At 41.7% G+C, this 22,079-nt stretch overlaps 1 protein-coding gene across 10 annotated transcripts in view; it reads right to left on the bottom strand.

Moving 5' to 3' along the window:
* cntrl (centriolin) overlaps positions 1 to 22,079 on the bottom strand; it is a 226,409-nt gene that overhangs the window by 153,324 nt on the left and 51,006 nt on the right. For all 10 annotated transcript variants that reach the window (XM_052462629.1, XM_035786379.2, XM_035786375.2 and 7 more), the window contains one exon: positions 3,804 to 3,957. In XM_052462629.1, coding sequence (XP_052318589.1) covers positions 3,804 to 3,957 — 154 coding nt within the window. The remainder of the gene's footprint in view (positions 1 to 3,803; positions 3,958 to 22,079) is intronic.

Consider the following 22,079-nt stretch of genomic DNA (forward strand, 5'->3'; position numbering starts at 1 on the left):
TGTGGTTAATTAAGGACAATGGTGGGGAGACCCGTGACCGTGTCAGTGAGTCTAAATAGCAATTATGCTCTCCAGGTATTTAGAAGCATCACAGCAAGGCCTGGTAGGTTTAATGTGAGTTTGGAAGAGCTCTGAATAATAATGGGGGGTTAGCGTTCTGAAACAAGGAAGCTATTGGGTCTAACTCAAGGTATCTCTATTAGCGGGACTTTTGGAGGGGAACTGTCTGGGATATATGCAGATATGTTAAAGCTGCAGCTTCGCACATGATGCCACATTTCCTGGGAAGAAACAAATAGGGTCAATGGCGTAATGATAAAATGTACGTACAACTGCTATGCTAAGGACCAATTTAGTAGATGTTCTGAGTTTTTGACACCAAGATCAACTGTACGAGTTGTTCAGGCTCTGATCTTGTCACATCTTAATAGGGTCAGGTGCAGCTAAGAAAGACCTAGCAAAGCTGCAGCTGGCTCAAAACAAAGTAGCTCACCCTGCCCTTAACTGCACACAGAACTAACATCAACAACATGCATGATAGTGTTTCATGGTTAAGGAGAAATTGACTACTTCTCTTCTAGTCTTTTTAAGAAACATTTGTGTGTTGAAAATGTCTAACCACTTTATAATCTATTTGCATACACTTCAAACATACATAGTGAACTCCAAAAGTATTGGGAGAATTAAACATTTATGTTGTTTTGGCTCTGTACCGCTGCATTTTGGATTTGAAACGATAAAATGACTGAGGGGACCAATTAAAGTAGTCAAAAATGTTGTATTTGGTCCACAATTCCTATCACGCAATGATTACATCAATCTTGTGACTCTACAAATTTGTTGGATGCATTTGCTGTTCGTTTTGGTTGTGTTTCATATTATTTTTGCCCAATAGAAATGTAATGTTTAATTTTGGAGTCACTTTTATTGTAAATAAGAATAGAATATGTTTCTAAGCACTTCTACATTAATGTGGATGCTACCATGATTATGGATAGTCCTGAATGAATCCTGAATAATGATGAGTGGGAAAGTTACAGACGAACAAGACATGCTAACCTCTTACCATTACAATAACAGGGGAGGTTAGCATTTTTGAGGGGGGATGATATTTCTCACTCATCATTATCCACGATTCATTCAGGACTATCGATAATCACAGTAGCATCCACATAAATGTAACATTCTATTCTCCTTTACAATAAAACAAAGAAAAAAAAATGCATCCAACAAGTTTGTTAAGTCACAAGCTTGATGTACAGTAATCATTGCTTGCTAGGAAAATGTTACCAAATAATACACATAAGGGAATTTGTCCCAATACTTTCGGTCCTCTAAAATGGGGGGGGGACTATGGACAAAAACTGCTGTAATTCCCTCAAATTAAAGCTGACAGTCTGCACTTTAACCTTGTAGTCACTGTATCATTTAAAAATCTAAGTAAGAGTACAGAGCCAAAACAAGAAAACATTGGTCACATTGTCCCAATACTTTGAGCTCACTGCACACACCAACAGACACGTCACTATGGGTTAATTCACTGTGCCCAAACCAAAAACAGATTTATTGTGTCGCTCAGTTATATAAAGAGCCATGTCATCATGAAATGCTCTGCCACCAGAGGTTACTCAGGCAAAAGCTAGATTAGCTTGAAAAACATTTTGTATCACAGTGCCTCTGAATATGTACAGTTGAAGTCGGAAGTTTATATACACCTTAGCCAAATACATCTAAACTCAGGTTTTCATAACTCCTGACATTTAGTAAAAATTCCCTGTCTTAGGTCAGTTAGGATCACCACTTTATTTTAAGAATGTGAAATGTCAGAATAATAGTAGAGAGAATGATTTATTTCAGCTTTCATCACATTCCCAGTGGATCAGAAGTTTACATACACTCAATTAGTATTTGGTAGCATTGCCTTTAAATTGTTTAACATGGGTCAAATGTTTCAGGTAGCCTTCCACAAGCTTCCCACAATAAATTGGGTGAATTTTAGCCCATTCCTCCTGACAGAGCTGGTGTCACTGAGTCAGGTTTGTAAGGCCTCCTTGCACACGCTTTTTCAGTTCTGCCCACAAATGTTCTATGGGATTGAGGTCAGGCCTTTCGTGATGGCCACTCCAACACCTTGACTTTGTTGTCCTTAAGCCATTTTGTCACAACTTTGGAAGTATGCTAGGGGTCATTGTCCATTTGGAAGACCCATTTGCAACCAAGCTTGAACTTTGACTGATATCTTGAGATGTTGCTTCAATATATATATACACACAATTTTCTTTCCTCATGATGTAATTTATTTTGTGAAGTGCACCAGTCCCTCCTGCAGCAAAGCACCCCCTCCACATGATAATGCCACCCCCGTGCTTCATGGTTGGGATTGTGTTCTTCAGCTTGTAAGCCTCCCCTGTTTTCCTCCAAACATAATGATGGTCATTATGGCCAAACAGTTGTATTTTTGTTTCATCAGACCAGAGGACATTTCTCCAAAAAGTACGATCTTTGTCCCTATGTGCAGTTGCAAACCGTAGTCTGGCTTTTTTTATGGCGGTTTTGGAGCTGTGGCTTCTTCCTTGCTGAGCGGCCTATCAGGTTATGTCAATATAGGGCTTGTTTTACTGTGGATATAGATACTTTTGTACCTGTTTCCTTCAGAATCTTCACAAGGTAATTTGCTGTTGTTCTGGGATTGATTTGCACTTTTCACACCAAAGTACATACATCTCTAGGAGACAGAAGGCGTTTGTGCAGATGAACATGGTACCTTCAGGCGTTTGGAAATTTCACCCAAGGATGAACCAGACTTGTGGAGGTCTACAATTCTTGGCTGATTTCTTTTGATTTTCCCATGATGTCAAGCAAAGAGGCACTGAGTTTGAAGGTAGGCCTTGAAATACATCCACAGGTACACCTCCAATTGACTCAAATGATGTCAATTAGCTTATCAGAAGCTTCTAAAGCCATGACACCATTTTCTGCATTTTTCCAAGCTGTTTAAAGGCCCAGTCAACTTAGTGTATGTAAACTTCTGACACACTGGAATTGTGATAAAGTGAATTATAAGTTAAATAATCTGTTTGTAAACAATTGTTGGAAAAATAACTTGTACAAAGTAGATGTCCTAACTGACTTGCCAAAACTATAGTTTGTTAACAAGAAATTTGTGGAGTGGTTTTAATGACTCCAACCTAAGTGTATGTAAACTTCCGACTTCAACTGTATTTATGAATAGTGTGTAAATAGTATTTTTGTTGTCTCTTGAGGTCTTTCCAATATATAACTTATGTTCTTGACTTTAACTGTTCTGTACTTTGTCATGTATTTGTATGTTTTATGAGGACCCCAGGAAGAGTATGTGCAATAGATAATGGGGATCCTAATAAACTAAACTAAACTTTAAACCCAACCAGAAGCAGCTCTCTCTCTTTATTTGTTTGGAGACAGACAGCAGAGTCGTGTTCATTAGGGCACATTGTAGGAAAATGTTTTACAAAACTTTTCTAATTGAACACGTTCAGGTAGAGTGGCGCAGTGGTCTAAGGCAAGAGGTGTCCCTACAGTCCCTGGTTTGATTCCAGGCTGTATAACATCCGGCCGTGATTGGGAGTCCCATAGGGCGGAGCACAATTGGCCCGGCTTCGCCCGGGGTAGGCCATCACTGTAAATAAGGATTTGTTCTTAACTTACTTGCCTAGTTATTTTATTTTTATTTTTAAAGCCCCTCCCTGGGTCAGTCGGTTTTCTTCTTTTTTGTGCCTAATGAACAGGACTCAGGCAAATCATCAAGTTCTAGTCCTTCTCACCGTCGGTCAGCTGCTGCTCCAGGTCCTTGATCTCCTCGGTCTCCTTGGCGATACGGGAGAGCATGTCGTCCAGCCGGCCTTCCAGCTCCCGGTGCTTCCTGCTCATCATGTCCAGCAGCTGGCTCTTACTGGACACCTGAGCCTTCACATGGGCCTGGAGAGGGAAGGATGGACAGGGGCTAGCGACAGTAGGTCAATATACACTCCTATTACTGTCAATGATGTCAATAGAAGATGAAAATTCTACCTATTACTGTAGGTATGGCCATACTTCAGCATGACAACTCCACGTTTAATCAATACATTTTGTAACGAAAATATGAATGCATGTGTGTTTGTAATAATGTGTTAATCAATGCTTAATTTGTAAACTGGGTGTCAATTGCATGCATTATCCTCGCTTTTGCGTACTGGCACAGAACAGTAGAGTAGAGTGCTTGCAGAAGTTCCACAGTTTGTAGCTTTTTCTTTGTTGCCTTTTATAAAACGCATTTCATGCAATTCCACATCACTTTAGATGACTGAAAACTTTAGCAGAATTTGTTTTAATACCTAACAAATGATTGAAATAACAACCTATTTTGACAATGACAAACTGAGAATATGCGTTCAATGAAAACAACCTTGTCGTCAATCCATCAATAGCCTAGGCCTAGGTGTGTGGAGATGCATATTGTATAATATTCTAGTCCTAAAAAAAGCCTTCCAGTTTCACTGACTCGCCCAATAAAGCGCAGTTCAATCACCGGCGATGGCTAATGCCCTTGTGTCTCTCGTTTTACTTTATAAAACAGTGCTGTTCGCTCAATAGGCCTATTTGGAAGTTGATAACATATTTGGTAACCTACAGGCAGAATAGTCTTCTATTTTCAGCAGGAGTCATTTGCTTTTACAATTTATTTTGCCGTGATTGTATTAGAAATATTGCTAAAGCCCTGTTTTGGCTGCATGCTGTTCACTGACATATTTGCTGCAGGTTCCTGACTGGAGACCAGTAGCGGTGCATGGGTAAAATCAACAGGGATGCCAAGCAAAGGAAAAAAATCCATATTACAACCCGTGTTGTGATAATTGCGTTGTTTGCTCTATAACCTGTTAGTTCATACAGTACCTTCGGAAAGTACTCAGACTTTTTCTACATTTTATTAGGTAACAGTCTTATTCTTAAATTGATTAAATTGTCCCCCCTCAATCTACACACAATACTCCATAATGACAGAACAAAAACAGTTTTTTAGAAAAATGTTCACATGTATAAAAATAACAAAAACTGAAATATCACATTTACATAAGTATTCAGACCCATTACTCACTACTGTGTTGAAGCACCTTTGACAGTGATTACTGCCTTGAGTATTCCTGAGTATGACGCTACAAGCAAGGCACACCAGTATTTGTGGAGTTTCTCCCATTCTTCTCCTCAGATCCTCTCAAGCTCTGTCAGGTTGGATGGGGAGGGTTCCTCCAGACGTGATGCTTGGTATTCAAGCCAAAGAGTTCAATATTGGTCAGACCAGAGAATCTTGTTTCTCATGGTCCGAGAGTCTTTAGGTGCCTTTTGGCAAACTTCAAGAGGGCTGTCATGTGCCTTTTACTGAAGAGTGGCTTCCTTCTGGCCACTCTACCATAAAGCCCTGATTAGTGGAGTGCTGCAAAGAGGGTTGTCCATCTGGAAGGTTCTCCCATCTCCACAGAGGAACTCTAGAGTGACCATCAGGTTCTTGGTCACCTCCTTGACCAAGGCCCTTCTCCCACAATCGCTCAGTTTGGCCAGGCAGCCAGCTCTAGTAAGACTCTTGGTGGATTCAAACTTAATCCATTTAAGAATGATGGAGGACACTGTGTTCTTGAGGAGCTTCAATGCTGCAGAAATTTTTTGGTACCCTTCCCCAGATCTGTGCCTTGACACACTCCTGTCTCGGAGCTCTATGGACAATTTCTTCGACCTCATGGCTTGGTTTATGCTCTGACATGCACTGTCAACTATAGGACCTTATATAGACAGGTGTGTGCCTTTCCAAATCATGTCCAATCAATTGAGCTTACCACAGTTGGACTCCAATCAAGTTGTAGAAACATAAAGGATGATCAATGGAAACAGGAGCTCAATTTCAAGTCTCATAGCATCGTTATGTTTGGAGGAAAAAGGGGGAGGCTTGCAAGCCAAAGAACACCATCCCAAACGTGAAGCACGGGGTTGGCAGCATCATGTTGTGGGGTGCTTTGCTGCAGGAGAGACTGGTGCACTTCACAAAATAGATGGCATCATGAGGAAAGAAAAATGTGTGCATATACTGAAGCAACATCTCAAGATATCAGTCAGGAAATTAAAGCTTGGTTGCAAATGGGTCTTCCAAATGGACAATGACCCCAAGCATACTTCCAAAGTTGTGGCAAAATGGCTAAAGGACAACAAAGTCAAGATATTGGAGTGGCCACCACAAAGCCCTGACCTCAATCCCATAGAAAATTTGTGGGCAGAACTGAAAAAGCATGTGCGAGCAAGGAGGCCTACAAACCTGAATCAGTTACACCAGCTCTGTCAGGAGGAATGGGCCAAAATTCACCAAACTTATTGTGGGAAGCTTGTGGAAGGCTACCCGAAATGTTTGACCCAAGTTATTAAACATTTTAAAGGCAATGCTATCAAATACTAATTGAGTGTATGTATGTAAACTGACCCACTGGGAATGTGATGAAAGAAATAAACGTTCAAATAAATCATTCCCCTTACTATTATTCTGACATTTCACATTCTTAAAATAAAGTGGTGATCCTAATTGATCAGAAATGGTTAGACTGGGATTTGTTACTCGGACTAAATGTCAGGAATTGTGAAAAACTGAGTTTAAATGTATTTGGCTAAGGTGTATGTAAACTTCCGACCTCAACTGTATGTGGCTGTCCATGGTACTGGTGTGTGTGCGTGTGCGTGTGCGTGCGTGCGTGCGTGTGTGTGTGTGTGCGCGCAAGTACGCTGAACAAAAATCTAAAACGCAACATGTAAAGTGTTGGTCATGTTTCATGAGCTGAAATCACTTCAGCAGTGATAAATTCATGAACTTCTTTGAAGAAAATATCATGATCATTAGAAAGCAAATTACAGACTCTTTAAATCTGCGTATTTCTCCAAAGCTCAGTTGTACGGAGTCTGCACAACACTGCCAGGATGTAGGATCAAGGGAGACACTCAAGTGTTTTAATCCTAGATCTCTTGACACATTCAAGAAAATAGTAATGGCCTCTGAACCTTCAAGCTGCATACTGGACCCTATTCCAACTAAACTACTGACAGGCCTGCTTCCTGTTCTTGGCATACCTATGTTGAACATAATAAATGGCTCCGAGTCCACCGGATGTGTACCAAACTCACTAAAAGTAGTAGTAACAAAGCCTCTCTTGAAAAAGCCCAACCTTGACCCAGAAAATCTTTTTTTTTAAACTATTGGCCTACATCGAATCTTCCATTCCTCTCAAAAAAAAATGAAAGCTGTTTGCGCAGCAACTCACTGAAGACAATGTATACAAAACGCTTACCGCTGGTTTTAGACCCCACCATAGCACTAAGACTGCACTCGTGAAGGTGGTAAATTACTCTTTAACAGCATCATACCAAGGGGTGGGCAACTCCAGTCCTCGAGGGCCTGATTGGTGTCTCACTTTTTCCATCCCTAGCAAACACAACTGATTAATGAAATTGCATTCTAAACTAAACATCATGATTAGGTGATTATTGGAGTCAGGTGTGTTAGCTGGGGCAAAACTGTGACACCAATCAGGCCCTCGAGGACTGGAATTGTCCACCCGTCTAGACCTTAGTGCTGCTTTTGACACCATCGATCATGACATTCTTTTGGAGAGATTGGACACCCAAATTGATCTACACGGACAAGTTCTGGCATGGTTTAGAGCTTATCTGTCGGAAAGATATCAGTTAGTCTCTGTGGATGGTTTGTCCTCTGACAAATCAACAAAGTTTCGGTGTCCCTCAAGGTTCCATTTTAGGACCACTACTGTTTTCACTATATATTTTACCTCTTGGTGATGTCATTCGGAAACACAATGTTAACTTTCACTGCTATGCGGACGATAAACAGCTGTACATTTCGATGAAACACCAACATTTCCATCTTAATCTTGATGGTTGTACAGTCATCTCAAATAAAACTGAAGGAGCTCGGAGTTACACTGGACCCTGATCTTCTCTTTTGACAAACATATCAAGACTTTTTTCCATCTTCGTAGCGTTGCAAAAATCAGAAAAGTTCATCCATGCTTTGTCACTTCTAGATTAGACTACTGCAATGCTCTACTTTCCAGCTACCTGGATTAAGCACTAAAGGCTAGCACTTAAGTTAGTGCTACACACGGCAGCTGGAATCTTGACTCGAACCCCAAAATGTTATCATATTGCTCCAGTGCTAGCCTTTCTACGCTGGCTTCCTGTAAAGGCTAGGGCTGATTTCAAGGTTTCACTGCTAACCTACAAAGCATTACAATAGCTTGGTCCTACATATCTCTCGTACGCTGCTGGAGGCAGGGCTTTCTCCTATAGAGATCCATTTTTATGGAATGATCTGACTATCCATGTGAGAGGCGCAGACTCAGTCTCAACCTTTAAGTCTTTATTGAAGACTCATCTCTTCAGTAGGTCCTATGATTGAGTGTAGTTTGGCCCAGGGGTGTGAAGGTGAACGGAAAGGCACTGCAGCCACGAACCGCCCTTGCTTTCTCTGCCTGGCCGGTTCCCCTCTCTCCGCCGGGATTCTCTGCCTCTAACCCTATTACGTGGGGTGAGTCACTGGTGGTCTTCCATCCTGTCCCTAGGAGGAATGTGTCACTTGAGTGGGTTGAGTCACTACATTGACCTTCCTGTCCGGGTTTGGCTCCCCCCTAGAGTTCGTGCCGAGGGGGATATCTTCATGAGCTATACTCAGCCTTGTCTCAGCGTAGTAAGTTGGTGGTTTGAAGATATCCCTCTAGTGGTGTGGAGGCTGTGCTTTGGAAAAGTGGGTGGGGTTATATCCTGCCTGATTGGCCCTGTCCGGGGGTATCATCGGACTGTGCCACAGTGTACCCAACCCCTCCTGTCTCAGCCTCCAGTATTCATGCTGCAATAGTTTGTGTTGGGGGCTAGGGTCAGTCTTTTATGTCTGGAGTATTTCTCCTGTCTTATCTGGTGTCCTGTGTGAATTTAAGTATGCTCCCTCTAATTCTCTCTCCATCCCCTTTTGGAGGATCTGAGCCCATGCCTGATGACTTTGCTGTCCCCAGTCCACCTGGGCCGTCCGTCCGTCTGTGTGTGAAAAGCCAACTGACATTTACTCCTAAGGTGTTGACCTTTTGCACTCTCTACAACAACTGTGATTATTATTATTATTTGACCTGGTCATCTATGAACATCTTGGACATGTACTGTTATAATGTCAACCCGGCACAGTCAGAAGAGGACTGGCCACCCCTCAGAGCCTGGTTCCTCTCTAGGTTTCTGACTTTCTAGGGAGTTTTTCCTAGCCACGTGCTTCTTCATTGCTTGCTGTTTGGGGTTTTAAGCTGGGTTTCTGTACAGCACTCTGTGACATCGGCTGATGTAAAAAGGGCTTTATAAATACATTTGATTGATTGAAATAAAAGATCCCAGAAATGTTCCATATGCACAAAAAGCTTATTTCTCAGAAATGTTTATTTCTTTATTTACTTACATCACTGTGGGTGAGCATTTCTCCTTTGCCAACATAATCCATCCACCTGACAGGTGTGGAATATCAAGAAGCTGATTAAACAGCATGATCATGACACAGATACACCTTTTGCTGGAGACATTAAAAGGCCACTCTAAATTGTGTAGTTGTCACACAATGCCACAGACATCTCAAGTTTTGAGGAAACTTGCAATTGGCATGCTGACTGAAGGAATGTCAACTGCAGGAATGTCTCTGTTGCCAGAGAATTGAATGTTAATTTCTCTACCACAAGACGCCGCCAATGTCGTTTTAGAGAATTTGGCAGTACATCCAACCAGCCTCAACCGCAGACCACGTGTAACCACATGTGATGAAACAGAAGTATTTATGTCTGTAATAAAGCTCTTTTGTGGGGGAAAACGTATTCTGATTGACTGGGCCTGGCTCGCCAGTGGGTGGGCCTGGCTACCATGTGGTTGGACCCATGGCTGTGCCCCTGCAGAGTTGTGAAATCCATAGATTAGGGCCTAATTTATTTATTTCAAAATGACCGAAATGAATAAACTCATTAAAATTGTTGAAATTGTTGCGTTTATATTTCGGTTCATGTTGGCTAAATATGACTGTCATGATATAGTACACACTTTTATTTTTTTTGTCCTAGCCTACCTGGCTAAAATGCCAGGCCAGCTATTTAACATTAACCTACTACATCTGGCTACATGTTGAACTTACATCCTTTCAAGCCAGGAGCACAACATGTGAATTTATGGTTGGATCAGAATCACTGTTATAATCATTGGCCAGTATGGAGAATTAAGTAAAACCACAATCCCGATCTCCCTCCATGGCTAATTTAGGAAAGTGACCATTTTAGCTAGCTAGCTAATCTCTGGAAGACAACACAAAGAGATGCAACCATTCAAGTTTTTTCTGTATATGACGATTGGCTTTTGGGGTGATGTGATTGGTGTGAAGCCAAATCCAAACTGGCTTCCCTTGACACTTTTTTTGGTGCTCTAGGACCATTCCAAGTTGAGCACACTCAGTTTAGCTCAAAGCTGATTGGCTATTATTATAATTGTTTTATTATCAAGGTAGGCCAAATGCTCGCTGGCTTCCCTTGCATTCAGCGCTTCAATGCTGGTCAAAAAGAATGATATTTTTGAAAACATCCGAGCGAGAGTATCAGCTCCCCTATCTCTGTATGTGAAGCCCATCTATCTGAGGCTGTCTGGTCAAAAATATATTTTGCTCGCTTGGATGCTTTCAACAATATCATATTAATTTTGACCATACAGCATCAGATAGATGGGCTTTACATACAGAGATAGGGCCGTTGTTTCGCTCACTCGGATGCTCTCGCTGATGAGGTACATTCAGACTCTTGCGAATTGAAAAGAAATTATGAAGCACAGAGAGACAAACTACATTTTTTAAATAGCATTAACAGAGAATTGAAAACCTTTTTGTAATAACACAGTATATGGGATTGATTTTAAGAAATTTGTCTTAATTAATTTGATTAAAATTATGGTGTTTATATTCAGAGAAAAACGAAAAACAAAACCCTCAGGGTTTCCATTAGAATGGAATGGAAAATATGACGCTGTACAACAGGAGGAAGGAGTAGGCTGTCCTTGTAAATAAATATTTGCTGACTTGCCTAGTTAAATAAAGGTTATACTAAGAGCATAACATGTCTGCACCATAATTTTCTAATTCTTGTCTAACCAATAACCAAAATGGAGATAAAGGGAAAATAAAAACCTCATTGATTTATCAAGACCAGTCCCCATGCTTGCCTCAGAGCAGAGAGAAACAGTGCTAAAAGAGCTGTAGGCTTTTTCTTCTTTCTTCTTCTTCAATATGCTCTTTAAAAAATAAGACCTACACCATTTTTAAAAACACATTACTCAGCACTAGTGAGACTCATTTCACCTATGGTAGGCCTACAGTATATTGAAAGAAAATGTTTTTCAATGACGTGACTCTCCGCTAATAGTTAGATTTAGAGGATTGGAGGACTCCAAATTAATATCTAAAGGGCATTTTCCGTTAGATATTCTCACAGATCCTAAGGGGCTTTAATATAATTCTAAATGAATTAACAATATTTCGAAGAGGATTTCGTTTTCATAAAAATAAAAAAAGGCAATTCTTGAACATGGGGTGAGACATTCTCACCAATTTGTAAATAAATCCAGTTTGTTATTTAGAATGATTTATTTTCTGGAGAAATCTTAGCAGACATCACTTGCGTATATTCAGTCAACACACACCTTATGAATATCATGGAATATTTTATATACAGTGGGGAGAACAAGTATTTGATAACCTGCTAAATTGGCAGTGTTTCCTACTTACAAAGCATGTAGAGGTCTGTCATTTTTATCATTAGGTACCCTTCAACTGTTAGAGACGGAATCTAAAACCAAAATCCAGAAAATCACATCGTATGATTTTTAAGTCATTAATTTGCATTTTATTGCATGACATAAGTACTTGATCACCTACCGACCAGTAAGAATGCCGTCTCTCACAGACCTGTTACATTTTCTTTAAGAATCCCTCCTGTTCTCCACTCATTACCTGTATTAACTGCACCTGTTTGAACTCGTTACCCGTATAAAAGACACCTGTCCACACACTCAATCAGACAGACTCCAACCTCTCCACAATGGCCAAGACCAAAGAGCTGTGTAAGGACATCAGGGATAAAATTGTAGACCTGCACAAGGCTGAGATGTGCTACAGGACAATAGGCAAGCATGGTGATAAGGCAACAACTGTTGGCTCAATTATTAGAAAATGGAAGAAGTTCAAGATGACGGTCAATCCCCCTCGGTCTGGGGCTCCATGCAAGATCTCACCTCGTGGGGCATCAATGATCATGAGAAAGGTGAGGGATCAGCCCAGAACTACGTGGCAGGACCTGGTCAATGACCTGAAGAGAGCTGGGACCACAGTCTCAAAGGAAACCATAAGTAACACACTACGCCGTCATGGATTAAAATCCTGCAGCGCACGCAAGGTCCCCCTGCTCAAGCCAGCGCATGTCCAGGCCCGTCTGAAGTTTGCCAATGACCATCTGGATGATCCAGAGGAGGAATGGGAGAAGGTCATGTGGTCTTATAAGACAAAAATAGAGCTTTTTGGTCAAAACTCCACTCGCCGTGTTTGGAGGAAGAAGAAGGATGAGTACAACCCCAAGAATACCATCCCAACTGTGAAGCATGGAGGTGGAAACATTCTTTGGGGATGATTTTTTGCAAAGGGGACAGGACGACTGCACCGTATTGAGGGGAGGATGGATGGGGCCATGTATCGCGAGATCTTGATCGTGATTTTCTGGCTTTTTGTTTTAGATTCTGTCTCTCACAGTTGAAGTGTACCTATGATAAAAATTACAGACCTCTACATGCTTTGTAAGTAGGAAAACCTGCAAAATCGGCAGTGTATAAAATACTTGTTCTCCCCACTGTATATAAAAGTTTCTCCATGCTCGTCTCAGAGCATTGCGAAAAAGGTGCTGAAATAGACTTCCACAGCGGGAAGGCTATGTATTCTGTGCCCACTCGTGGTATCTCTTCGGTTACACATCACACATGTTCTCAGAACATTAACCATGTGTGTTCGCTTATTTTGTACTGTAGTTTGAACCAATGATTTGTCTGACAAACAAAGAACTTTGTGTCCTGCAGGCCCAGGCATGGATCAAAGCTAGACATTCAATAACGTCATCTTCACAGACCGTGGCCCTTGAGTAATTTACTCAAAATTGCTACAGAAAAAAAGGAGGAAGATCAAGAAGATTAACGAAAGCATAAAGATGTTGATGAAGAAATGCTGTTTTGAGTTAGAAATGTAACACTTTAGAGTACTTAAGCATCGAATACATTGCAAGTTGAGGGATTTTCACAACAGTAGCCGGGCTATGAAAAGTATTGTCTTGTCCTACTAATAGGAAACATTCGCATGATGGGTTACATTCTTTATTGTAACCACAATGTCACACATAATTTGTATCTACCCTTCCAATTACTTTTAGAGTTTGGGATTTACAAATGTGTGCTTTCATTATTAGTTACATTGTTTTACTTAGAAAGTGCAGACTTATTTTCTTTAAAGTATTGTTTTATCTAGGATGCTACATGTGACCAGTTGCAATTGTAAGTAAGCCTTGTAAAAAAAATCCTACTTCTATTAGGCTGTTAAGCTTCAGAACTGAGGTAGGCTAAGTTATATAGGTCTAATCTCTGAAGAAATAGACTCCAATTAAGCCCTCTTGTTGTTTGTAAATTCAAATTAAAATTAAGATTATTGTTGAAATGAACTGCTTGACTGGTGTAGGTTTTCTCCATCTGTTGGTGTGCAACACTTGTATAACAAGTTAGCAATATTTTCAGCACCAGCCACTGTTCACCTCCTATTGATTGCGCTGCCGTTGCCGCTGGTTGTTTTTTAAATTGAACCTTTATTTAACTAGGCAAGTCAGGTAAGAACAAATTCTTATTTACAATAATGGCCTACCCCAGGCAAACCTGGGTGATGCTGGGCTAATTGTGCCCTATGGCACTCCCAATCACAGTCAGATGTGATACAACGTGAATTCGAACCAGAGACCGTAGTAAAAGCCTCTTGCACCGAGATGCAGTGACTTAGATCACTGCGCCACCCGGGAGCCATGACCAATATATATATTTTTTTTCAGAACATTTACATGTGCAGTCATGGCCAAAAGTTTTGAGAATGACACAAATATTAATTTTCAAAGTCTGCTGCCTCAGTTTGTATGATGCCAATTTGCATAAACTCCAGAATGTTATGAAGAGTGATCAGATGAATTGTAAAGTCCCTCTTTGCATTGAAAATGAACTGAATCGCCCAAAAACATTTCCACTGCATTTCAGCCCTGCCACAAAAGGACCAGCTGACATCATGTCAGTGATTCTCTCGTTAACACATGTGTGAGTGTTGATGAGGACAAGGCTGGAGATCACTCTGTCATGCTGATTGAGTTTGAATAACAGACTGGAAGCTTCAAAAGGAGGGTGGTGCTTGGAATCATTGTTTTTCACATGCCGTCATCATTGCTTTGCACAAAAAGGGCTCAACAGGCAAGGATATTGCTGTCAGTAAAATTGCACCTACATCAACCATTTATCGGATCATCAAGAACTTCAAGGAGAGAGGTTCAATTGTTGTGAAGGCAGCTTCAGGGCACCCAGGAAAGTCCAGCAAGTGCCAGGACCGTCTCCTAAAGTTGATTCAGCTGTGGGATCGGGGCACCACAAGTACAGAGCTTGCTCAGGAATGGCAGCAGGCAGGTGTGAGTGAATCTGCACGCACAGTGAATCAAAGACTTTTGGAGGATAGCGAGGTGTCAAGAAGGGCAGCAAAGAAGCCACTTCTCTCCAGGAAAAACATCAGGGACAGACTGATATTCTGCATAGGGTTAAGGGATTGGACTGCTGAGGACTGGGGTAAAGTCATTTTCTCTGATGAATCCCCTTTCCGATTGTTTGGGGCATCCGGAAAAAAGCTTGTCCGGAGAAGACAAAGTGAGCGCTTACCATCAGTCCTGTGTCATGCCAACAGTAAAGCATCCCGAGACCATTCATGTGTGGGGTTGCTTCTCAGCCAAGGGAGTGGGCTCACTCACAATTGTGCCTAAGAACACAGCCATGAATAAAGAATGGTACCAACACATAATTCGAGAGCATCTTCTCCCAACCATCCAGGAACAGTTTGGTGACAAACAATGCCTTTTCCAGCATGAAGGAGCACCTTGCCATAAGGCAAAAGTGATAACTAAATGGCTCGGGGAACAAAACATTGATACCATAATCCCATTGAGAACTTGTAGTCAATTGTCAAGAGGCGGGTGGACAAACAAAAACCCACCAATTCTGACAAACTCCAAGCATTGATTATGCAAGAATGGGCTGCCATCAGTCAGGATGTGGCCCAGAAGTTAATTGACAGCATGCCAGGGCAGATTGCAGAAGTCTTGAATAAGAAGGGTCAACACTGCAAATATTGACTCTTTACATCAACTTCATGTAATTGTCAATAAAAGCCTTTGACACTTATGAAATGCTTGTAATTATAATTCAGTATTCCATAGTAACATCTGACAAAAATATCTAAAGACACTGATGCAGAAAACTTTGTGAAAATTAATATTGTGTCATTCTCAAAACTTTTGGCCACAACTATAGGTAGATGTGGAAAGATGGATACAAATGATTTGTTGCAAGCTGGGGGGGGTTCACACCTAGCTCGACTATTAGACAATTCTTTAGTAAAAGGTTGAAGTCTATTGTTCAGCTAATAGCCCATTCTGCTAGTGAAAAACTAATAATAATACTTTTCTCCCTTTCCACATTAAAGATCACAATTGATAGTTTTTTTTAGCCACAATCGGCCCCAACCCCAATTAAAACATTTGGGCACAGTCGATAGCGTGCTGGACTTCGGGCTAGAATGTTGAGGGTTTGAAACCTGCTCCCTGCTTGTTTCAATACATCATTATGCCGGTCTCAGAGCAAATAGCTTGGATTGTTATTCCCATCTCGTCCCTCGCTCTCTTCCACGCGTCATTATCCGCCTGAGTTGCTCGATTGTGGACATGCTGGCAGGATGTACTGTTTTTATTCTGTATATATGAATTACAAATCAGCCTTTACTTAAATCATGTTTCTAGTCTATTGCATAGTTACAATGTGTAATCATTGATGTCCTAAGGGCAGGAGTGTAAAACAATGTTGAAGTGTATAATTGTAATACATCATTCAAAGAATGGAGCCTGGTACACCTGGTATTGGATATGATAAATCTTGCGAAATAGCGATTTTCGTAAATTCATTTTATGACAAAAAAATATGCACTATTTGTCTCTACATTAACTAACATATTAGTCTCAATTGTACATTTTTAGCTTGACTCGTTATGACGTAATAATTACTTTAAATTTGCTGCCACCATAATGTTTTGTCAGCCATCTTTACTGAATAAAGTCACCAGGGACGCGTAGCTCGCATAAAATTCATCATTGGAACCACACGATATGATTGGTCATATAAAAACCTTGGGACCAAAATGCATAACCCCCCCTTGCAGTGGTCTGGAGCAATGAAGCCGTGATGCTGGGTACCTCTAAGTCCCGCGGTGAAAGCTCGCAACTTTTAAAAGGAGGAACCAGTGTATGTTTTTTTATTTTTGTAAATTAGTAAATTAGGAGGAGCATAGTAGCATTCGCGTGAAAGTGAAATCGCGAACCACCGCATTTCACCATTGCAAGGCGACTGGTAATATGGCAGAATATAAACAGTGTCGTTATTCACTCCACAAGGCAATCAAACAAGCTAAATGTCTGTATAGAGATAAAGTGGAGTTGCAATTCAACAGTTCAGACGTATGTGGCAGGGACTACAGACAATCACAGACTACAAAAAGTGCCAATGCCATCTGGACAAGAGTAAGAAAGCGGTTTATTGACTATACCTCAGCATTCAACACCATAGTACCCTCCAAGCTCATCATTAAGCTCTGGGACTGAACCCCGCCCTGTGCAACTGGGTTCTGGATTTCCTGACGGGCGAAGGTAGGAAACATCAACTCCACTCCATTGATCCTCAACACTGGGGCCCCACAAGCGTGCGTGCTCAGCCCCCTCCTGTACTCCCTGTTCACCCATGACCGCGTGGCCAAGCACACCTCTAAATCATCAAGTTTGCAGACAACAGCAGTAGTCTTGATTACCAACAATGACGAGATAGCCCTCAACTCCTCCCAGTAGGCTCTGGGAGTGTGGTGTCAGGAAAACAACCTTTCACTCAACGTCAACAAAACAAAGGAGATGATCGTGGACTTCAGGAAATAGCAGAGGGTGCACCCCCCTATCTACATCGACGGGACCGCAGTGGAGAAGGTGGAAAGCATCAAGTTCCTCGGCGTACACATCACAAACAAACTGAAATGGACCACCCACACAGACAGTGTGGTGAAGAAAGGGCAACAGAGCCTCCTCAACCTCAAGAGGCTGAAGAAATTTGGCTTGACACAGAAAACCCAAACTTTTTACAGATGCACAATTGAAAGCATCCTGTCGGGCTGTATCACCGCCTGGTACGTCAACTGCACCGCCAGCAACCGCAAGGCTCTCCAGAGGATGGTGCGGTCTGCCCAACGCATTAACAGGGGCAAACTACCCGCCCTCCAGGACACGTACAGCACCCAATTTCAGAGGAAGGCCAAAAAGATCATCAAGGACATCAACCACCCAAACCACTGCCAGGTGCATCAAAGCTTGGACCAAGAGACTGAAAAACAGCTTTTATCTCAAGGCCATCAGACTGTTACACAACCATCACTAGCACATTAGAGACTGCTGCCTATTGACATATACTAGAAATCACTGGCAACTTTAAGGAATGGAACACTAGTCACTTTAATAATGTTTACATATCTGGCTTTACTAATCTCATATGTACAGTGGGGCAAAATAGTATTTAGTCAGCCACCAATTGTGCAAGTTCTACCACTTAAAAAGATGAGAGGCCTGTAATTTTCATCATAGGTACACTTCAACTATGACAGACAAAATTAGGAAAAAAATCCAGAAAATCACATTTACTTATTTGCAAATTATGGTGGAAAATAAGTATTTGGTCAATAAAAAAAAAGTTGATCAATTCTTTGTTATATACCCTTTTTTGTTGGCAATTGACAGAGGTCAAACGTTTTCTGTAAGTCTTCACAAGGTTCACACACTGTTGCTGGTATTTTGGCCCATTCCTCCATGCAGATCTCCTCTAGAGCAGTGATGTTTTGGGGCTGTTGCTGGGCAACACGGACTTTCAACTCCCTCCAAAGATTTTCTATGGGGTTGAGATCTGGAGACTGGCTAGGCCACTCCAGGACCTTGAAATGCTTCTTACGAAGCCACTCCTTCGTTGCCCGGGCGGTGTGTTTGGGATCATTGTCACGCTGAAAGACCCAGCCACGTTTCATCTTCAATGCCCTTGCTGATGGAAGGAGGTTTTCACGCAAAATCTCACGATACATGGCCCCATTCATTCTTTCCTTTACACGGATCAGTCGTCCTGGTCCCTTTGCAGAAAAACAGCCCCAAAGCATGATGTTTCCACCCCCATGCCGCACAGTAGGTATGGTGTTCTTTGGATGCAACTCAGCATTCTTTGTCCTCCAAACACGACGAGTTGAGTTTTTACCAAAAAGTTATATTTTGGTTTCATCTGACCATATGACATTCTCCCAATCTTCTTCTGGATCCTGGACATGTACTGGCTTAAGGTGGGGGACACATCTAGCACTGCAGGATTTGAGTCCCTGGCGGCGTAGTGTGTTACTGATGGTAGGTTTTGTTACTTTGGTCCCAGCTCTCTGCAGGTCATTCACTAGGTCACCTCGTGTGGTTCTGGGATTTTTGCTCACCGTTCTTGTGATCATTTTGACCCCACGGGGTGAGATCTTGTGTGGAGCCCCAGATCGAGGGAGATTATCAGTGGTCTTGTATGTCTTCCATTTCCTAATAATCGCTCCCACAGTTGATTTCTTCAAACCAAGCTGCTTACCTATTGCAGATTCAGTCTTCCCAGCCTGGTGCAGGTCTACAATTTTGTTTCCGGTGTCCTTTGACAACTGTTTGAGGTTGTGGACAGGTGTCTTTTATACTGATAACAAGTTCAAACAGTTCAAAATTAATACAGGTAACGAGCGGACGACCGAGGAACCTCAAAGGTCAGGTCTGTGAGAGCCAGAAATCTTGCTTGTTTGTAGGTGACCAAATACTTATTTTCCACCATAATTTGCAAATAAATTCATTAAAAATCCTACAATGTGATTTTCTGGAGAAAAAAAATCTAATTTTGTCTGTCATAGTTGAAGTGGACCCATGATGAAAATTACAGGCCCTTCTCATCTTTTTAAGTGGGAGAACTTGCACAATTGGTAGCTGACTAAATACTTTTTTGCCCCACTGTACATATGAAATGAGTAATAATTTGTTAGATATTACTGCACTGTTGGAGCTAGAAACACAAGCATTTCCATACAACCGCAATAACATCTGCTAATCACGTGTATGAGACGAATAAAATTGGATTTGGGATTGGGCTACACACAATCCACAGCTAGGCTATTTAAAAAAAAATGTATATAAAAAAGCTATTGATCCTATATGGCTAAATTATAGGCATACTCCTGGTGTAGTTTTCCAAATGTTTTAATTTATTTCTTAACAGAAAGCAGGAATAACTTCAACCAATATATTTAAATGTATCATCCGGGGTGCTGCGGCACCTCCAGCACCATTCCCGTGCCTATGATTTTATATGGAAATAAATGACGAAGTGCAATGCTGGCGTAATGAGAGTTGCAGGCTCATGTCTACCAAAGCAGAGTGAGATCATAGAAAGTGAATATCATTCTAGTTCTGAGAGATACAGGCATGCTTCTCTCTCGCACCACAGCAATGACCAGGCGTTGGTCTATGATTAAAATATTGCTCAAACCATAAATCCAGGCAGGCCCAACTCTATTCAATTCTTACAATATCAGCCACGTTCACGTTATGTTTTTTAGGGGGCAGGATAATTACAGAGGTAACTTTAATTCTGCTTTTATTAGAATTTACCATATTGTTAACACTTCACAATGACGTTCCATTTGTAATAGGTTTATCAAGGGGTTAAAATTACATGAATGATTATTCAATCAAAATAGTGCAATAACTAGTATTTGCCAAAAAGTGAGCCAATATTTACCTCCAGTTATTAACCACTTATTAATGCACTTAAACACTTGTAAGATGAAGGATACCTCCTCCAACTGTGCTCAATTGTGCAACTATTGAAAATAAGGAAGAAAGAAAGGAAGAAGAAGAAAGGAAGACAAAATAAGGACAAAAGAAGGACAGAAGAAAAAGGAAAAAAAGAAAAAGAAGAAGAAAAAGGAAAAGAAAGAGGACAACAAAGTGAAACAGTCAGCACTTCTATTGCAACTTCGTATTTCGTCGTCCTAACGTAGTCTACACTGCTATCTGCCCAGCAGCTAGCTAGCTAGCAAACGTCCACCGTCTACCGAATAGCAGCACTGTAGAAACTATTACACTCAACTGAACGACTTGATTAGTGTAGTGTTAGCTAGCTACATAGTTGTCTTTGCTGTCTTCGTATCCAAGATAATTGTGTAGTTTAGAGCGTGTAGTCTTAGAGTGATTATCTTAATTTACCGAGGTTAGCTAGCCAGCTATTTGTCGTCCTTAACGTAGGAGACACTGCTAGCTAGCCAACAGCTAGCCAACGTCTACTGAATAGAACTTCCGCACTCAACAACCCGGTCGCATTCCGCTTCGCTCCACAGGTAGTATCACATTTTCATTTCATTTCATTACAGCACAACGGTTTGATTTGTTTGATCGTAGCTAGCTACATAGCTAGCTACATAGCCGTCTGTGTATCAAAGATAATTGTGTAGTCTAGAGCGATTTTCTAGGTTAGCTAGCCAGCTATTGTCGTTATTTTAACGCAACGTAACGTAATCAACACTGCTAGCTAGCCAGCTAGCCCCCGAATAGCAGCACTGTAGAAACTATTACACTCAACGGAACGACTTGATTAGTGTAGTGTCAACAACGCAGCCACTGCCAGCTAGCCTACAAAGTCAACAACGCAGCCACTGCCAGCTAGCCTACTTCAGCCGTACTGTATCATTTTAATCATTTTAGTCAATAAGATTCTTGCTACGTAAGCTTAACTTTCTGAACATTCGAGACGTGTAGTCCACTTGTCATTCCAATCTCCTTGCATTAGCGTAGCCTCTTCTGTAGCCTGTCAACTATGTGTCTGTCTATCCCTGTCTATCCCACGACCCACGTGGAGTTCCAGGTCTCCGGTAGCCTCTGGAACTGCCGATCTGCGGCCAACAAGGCAGAGTTCATCTCAGCCTATGCCTCCCTCCAGTCCCTCGACTTCTTGGCACTGACGGAAACATGGATCACCACAGATAACACTGCTACTCCTACTGCTCTCTCCTCGTCCGCCCACGTGTTCTCGCACACCCCGAGAGCTTCTGGTCAGCGGGGTGGTGGCACCGGGATCCTCATCTCTCCCAAGTGGTCATTCTCTCTTTCTCCCCTTACCCATCTGTCTATCGCCTCCTTTGAATTTCATGCTGTCACAGTTACCAGCCCTTTCAAGCTTAACATCCTTATCATTTATCGCCCTCCAGGTCCCCTCGGAGAGTTCATCAATGAGCTTGATGTCTTGATAAGCTCCTTTCCTGAGGACGGCTCACCTCTCACAGTTCTGGGCGACTTTAACCTCCCCACGTCTACCTTTGACTCATTCCTCTCTGCCTCCTTCTTTCCACTCCTTTCCTCTTTTGACCTCACCCTCTCACCTTCCCCTCCTACTCACAAGGCAGGCAATACGCTCGACCTCATCTTTACTAGATGCTGTTCTTCCACTAACCTCATTGCAACTCCCCTCCAAGTCTCCGACCACTACCTTGTATCCTTTTCCCTCTCGCTCTCATCCAACACTTCCCACACTGCCCCTACTCG

The sequence above is a fragment of the Oncorhynchus keta genome, chromosome 14, assembly GCF_023373465.1.
Source record: "Oncorhynchus keta strain PuntledgeMale-10-30-2019 chromosome 14, Oket_V2, whole genome shotgun sequence".
Taxonomy (NCBI): Eukaryota; Metazoa; Chordata; class Actinopteri; order Salmoniformes; family Salmonidae; genus Oncorhynchus; species Oncorhynchus keta.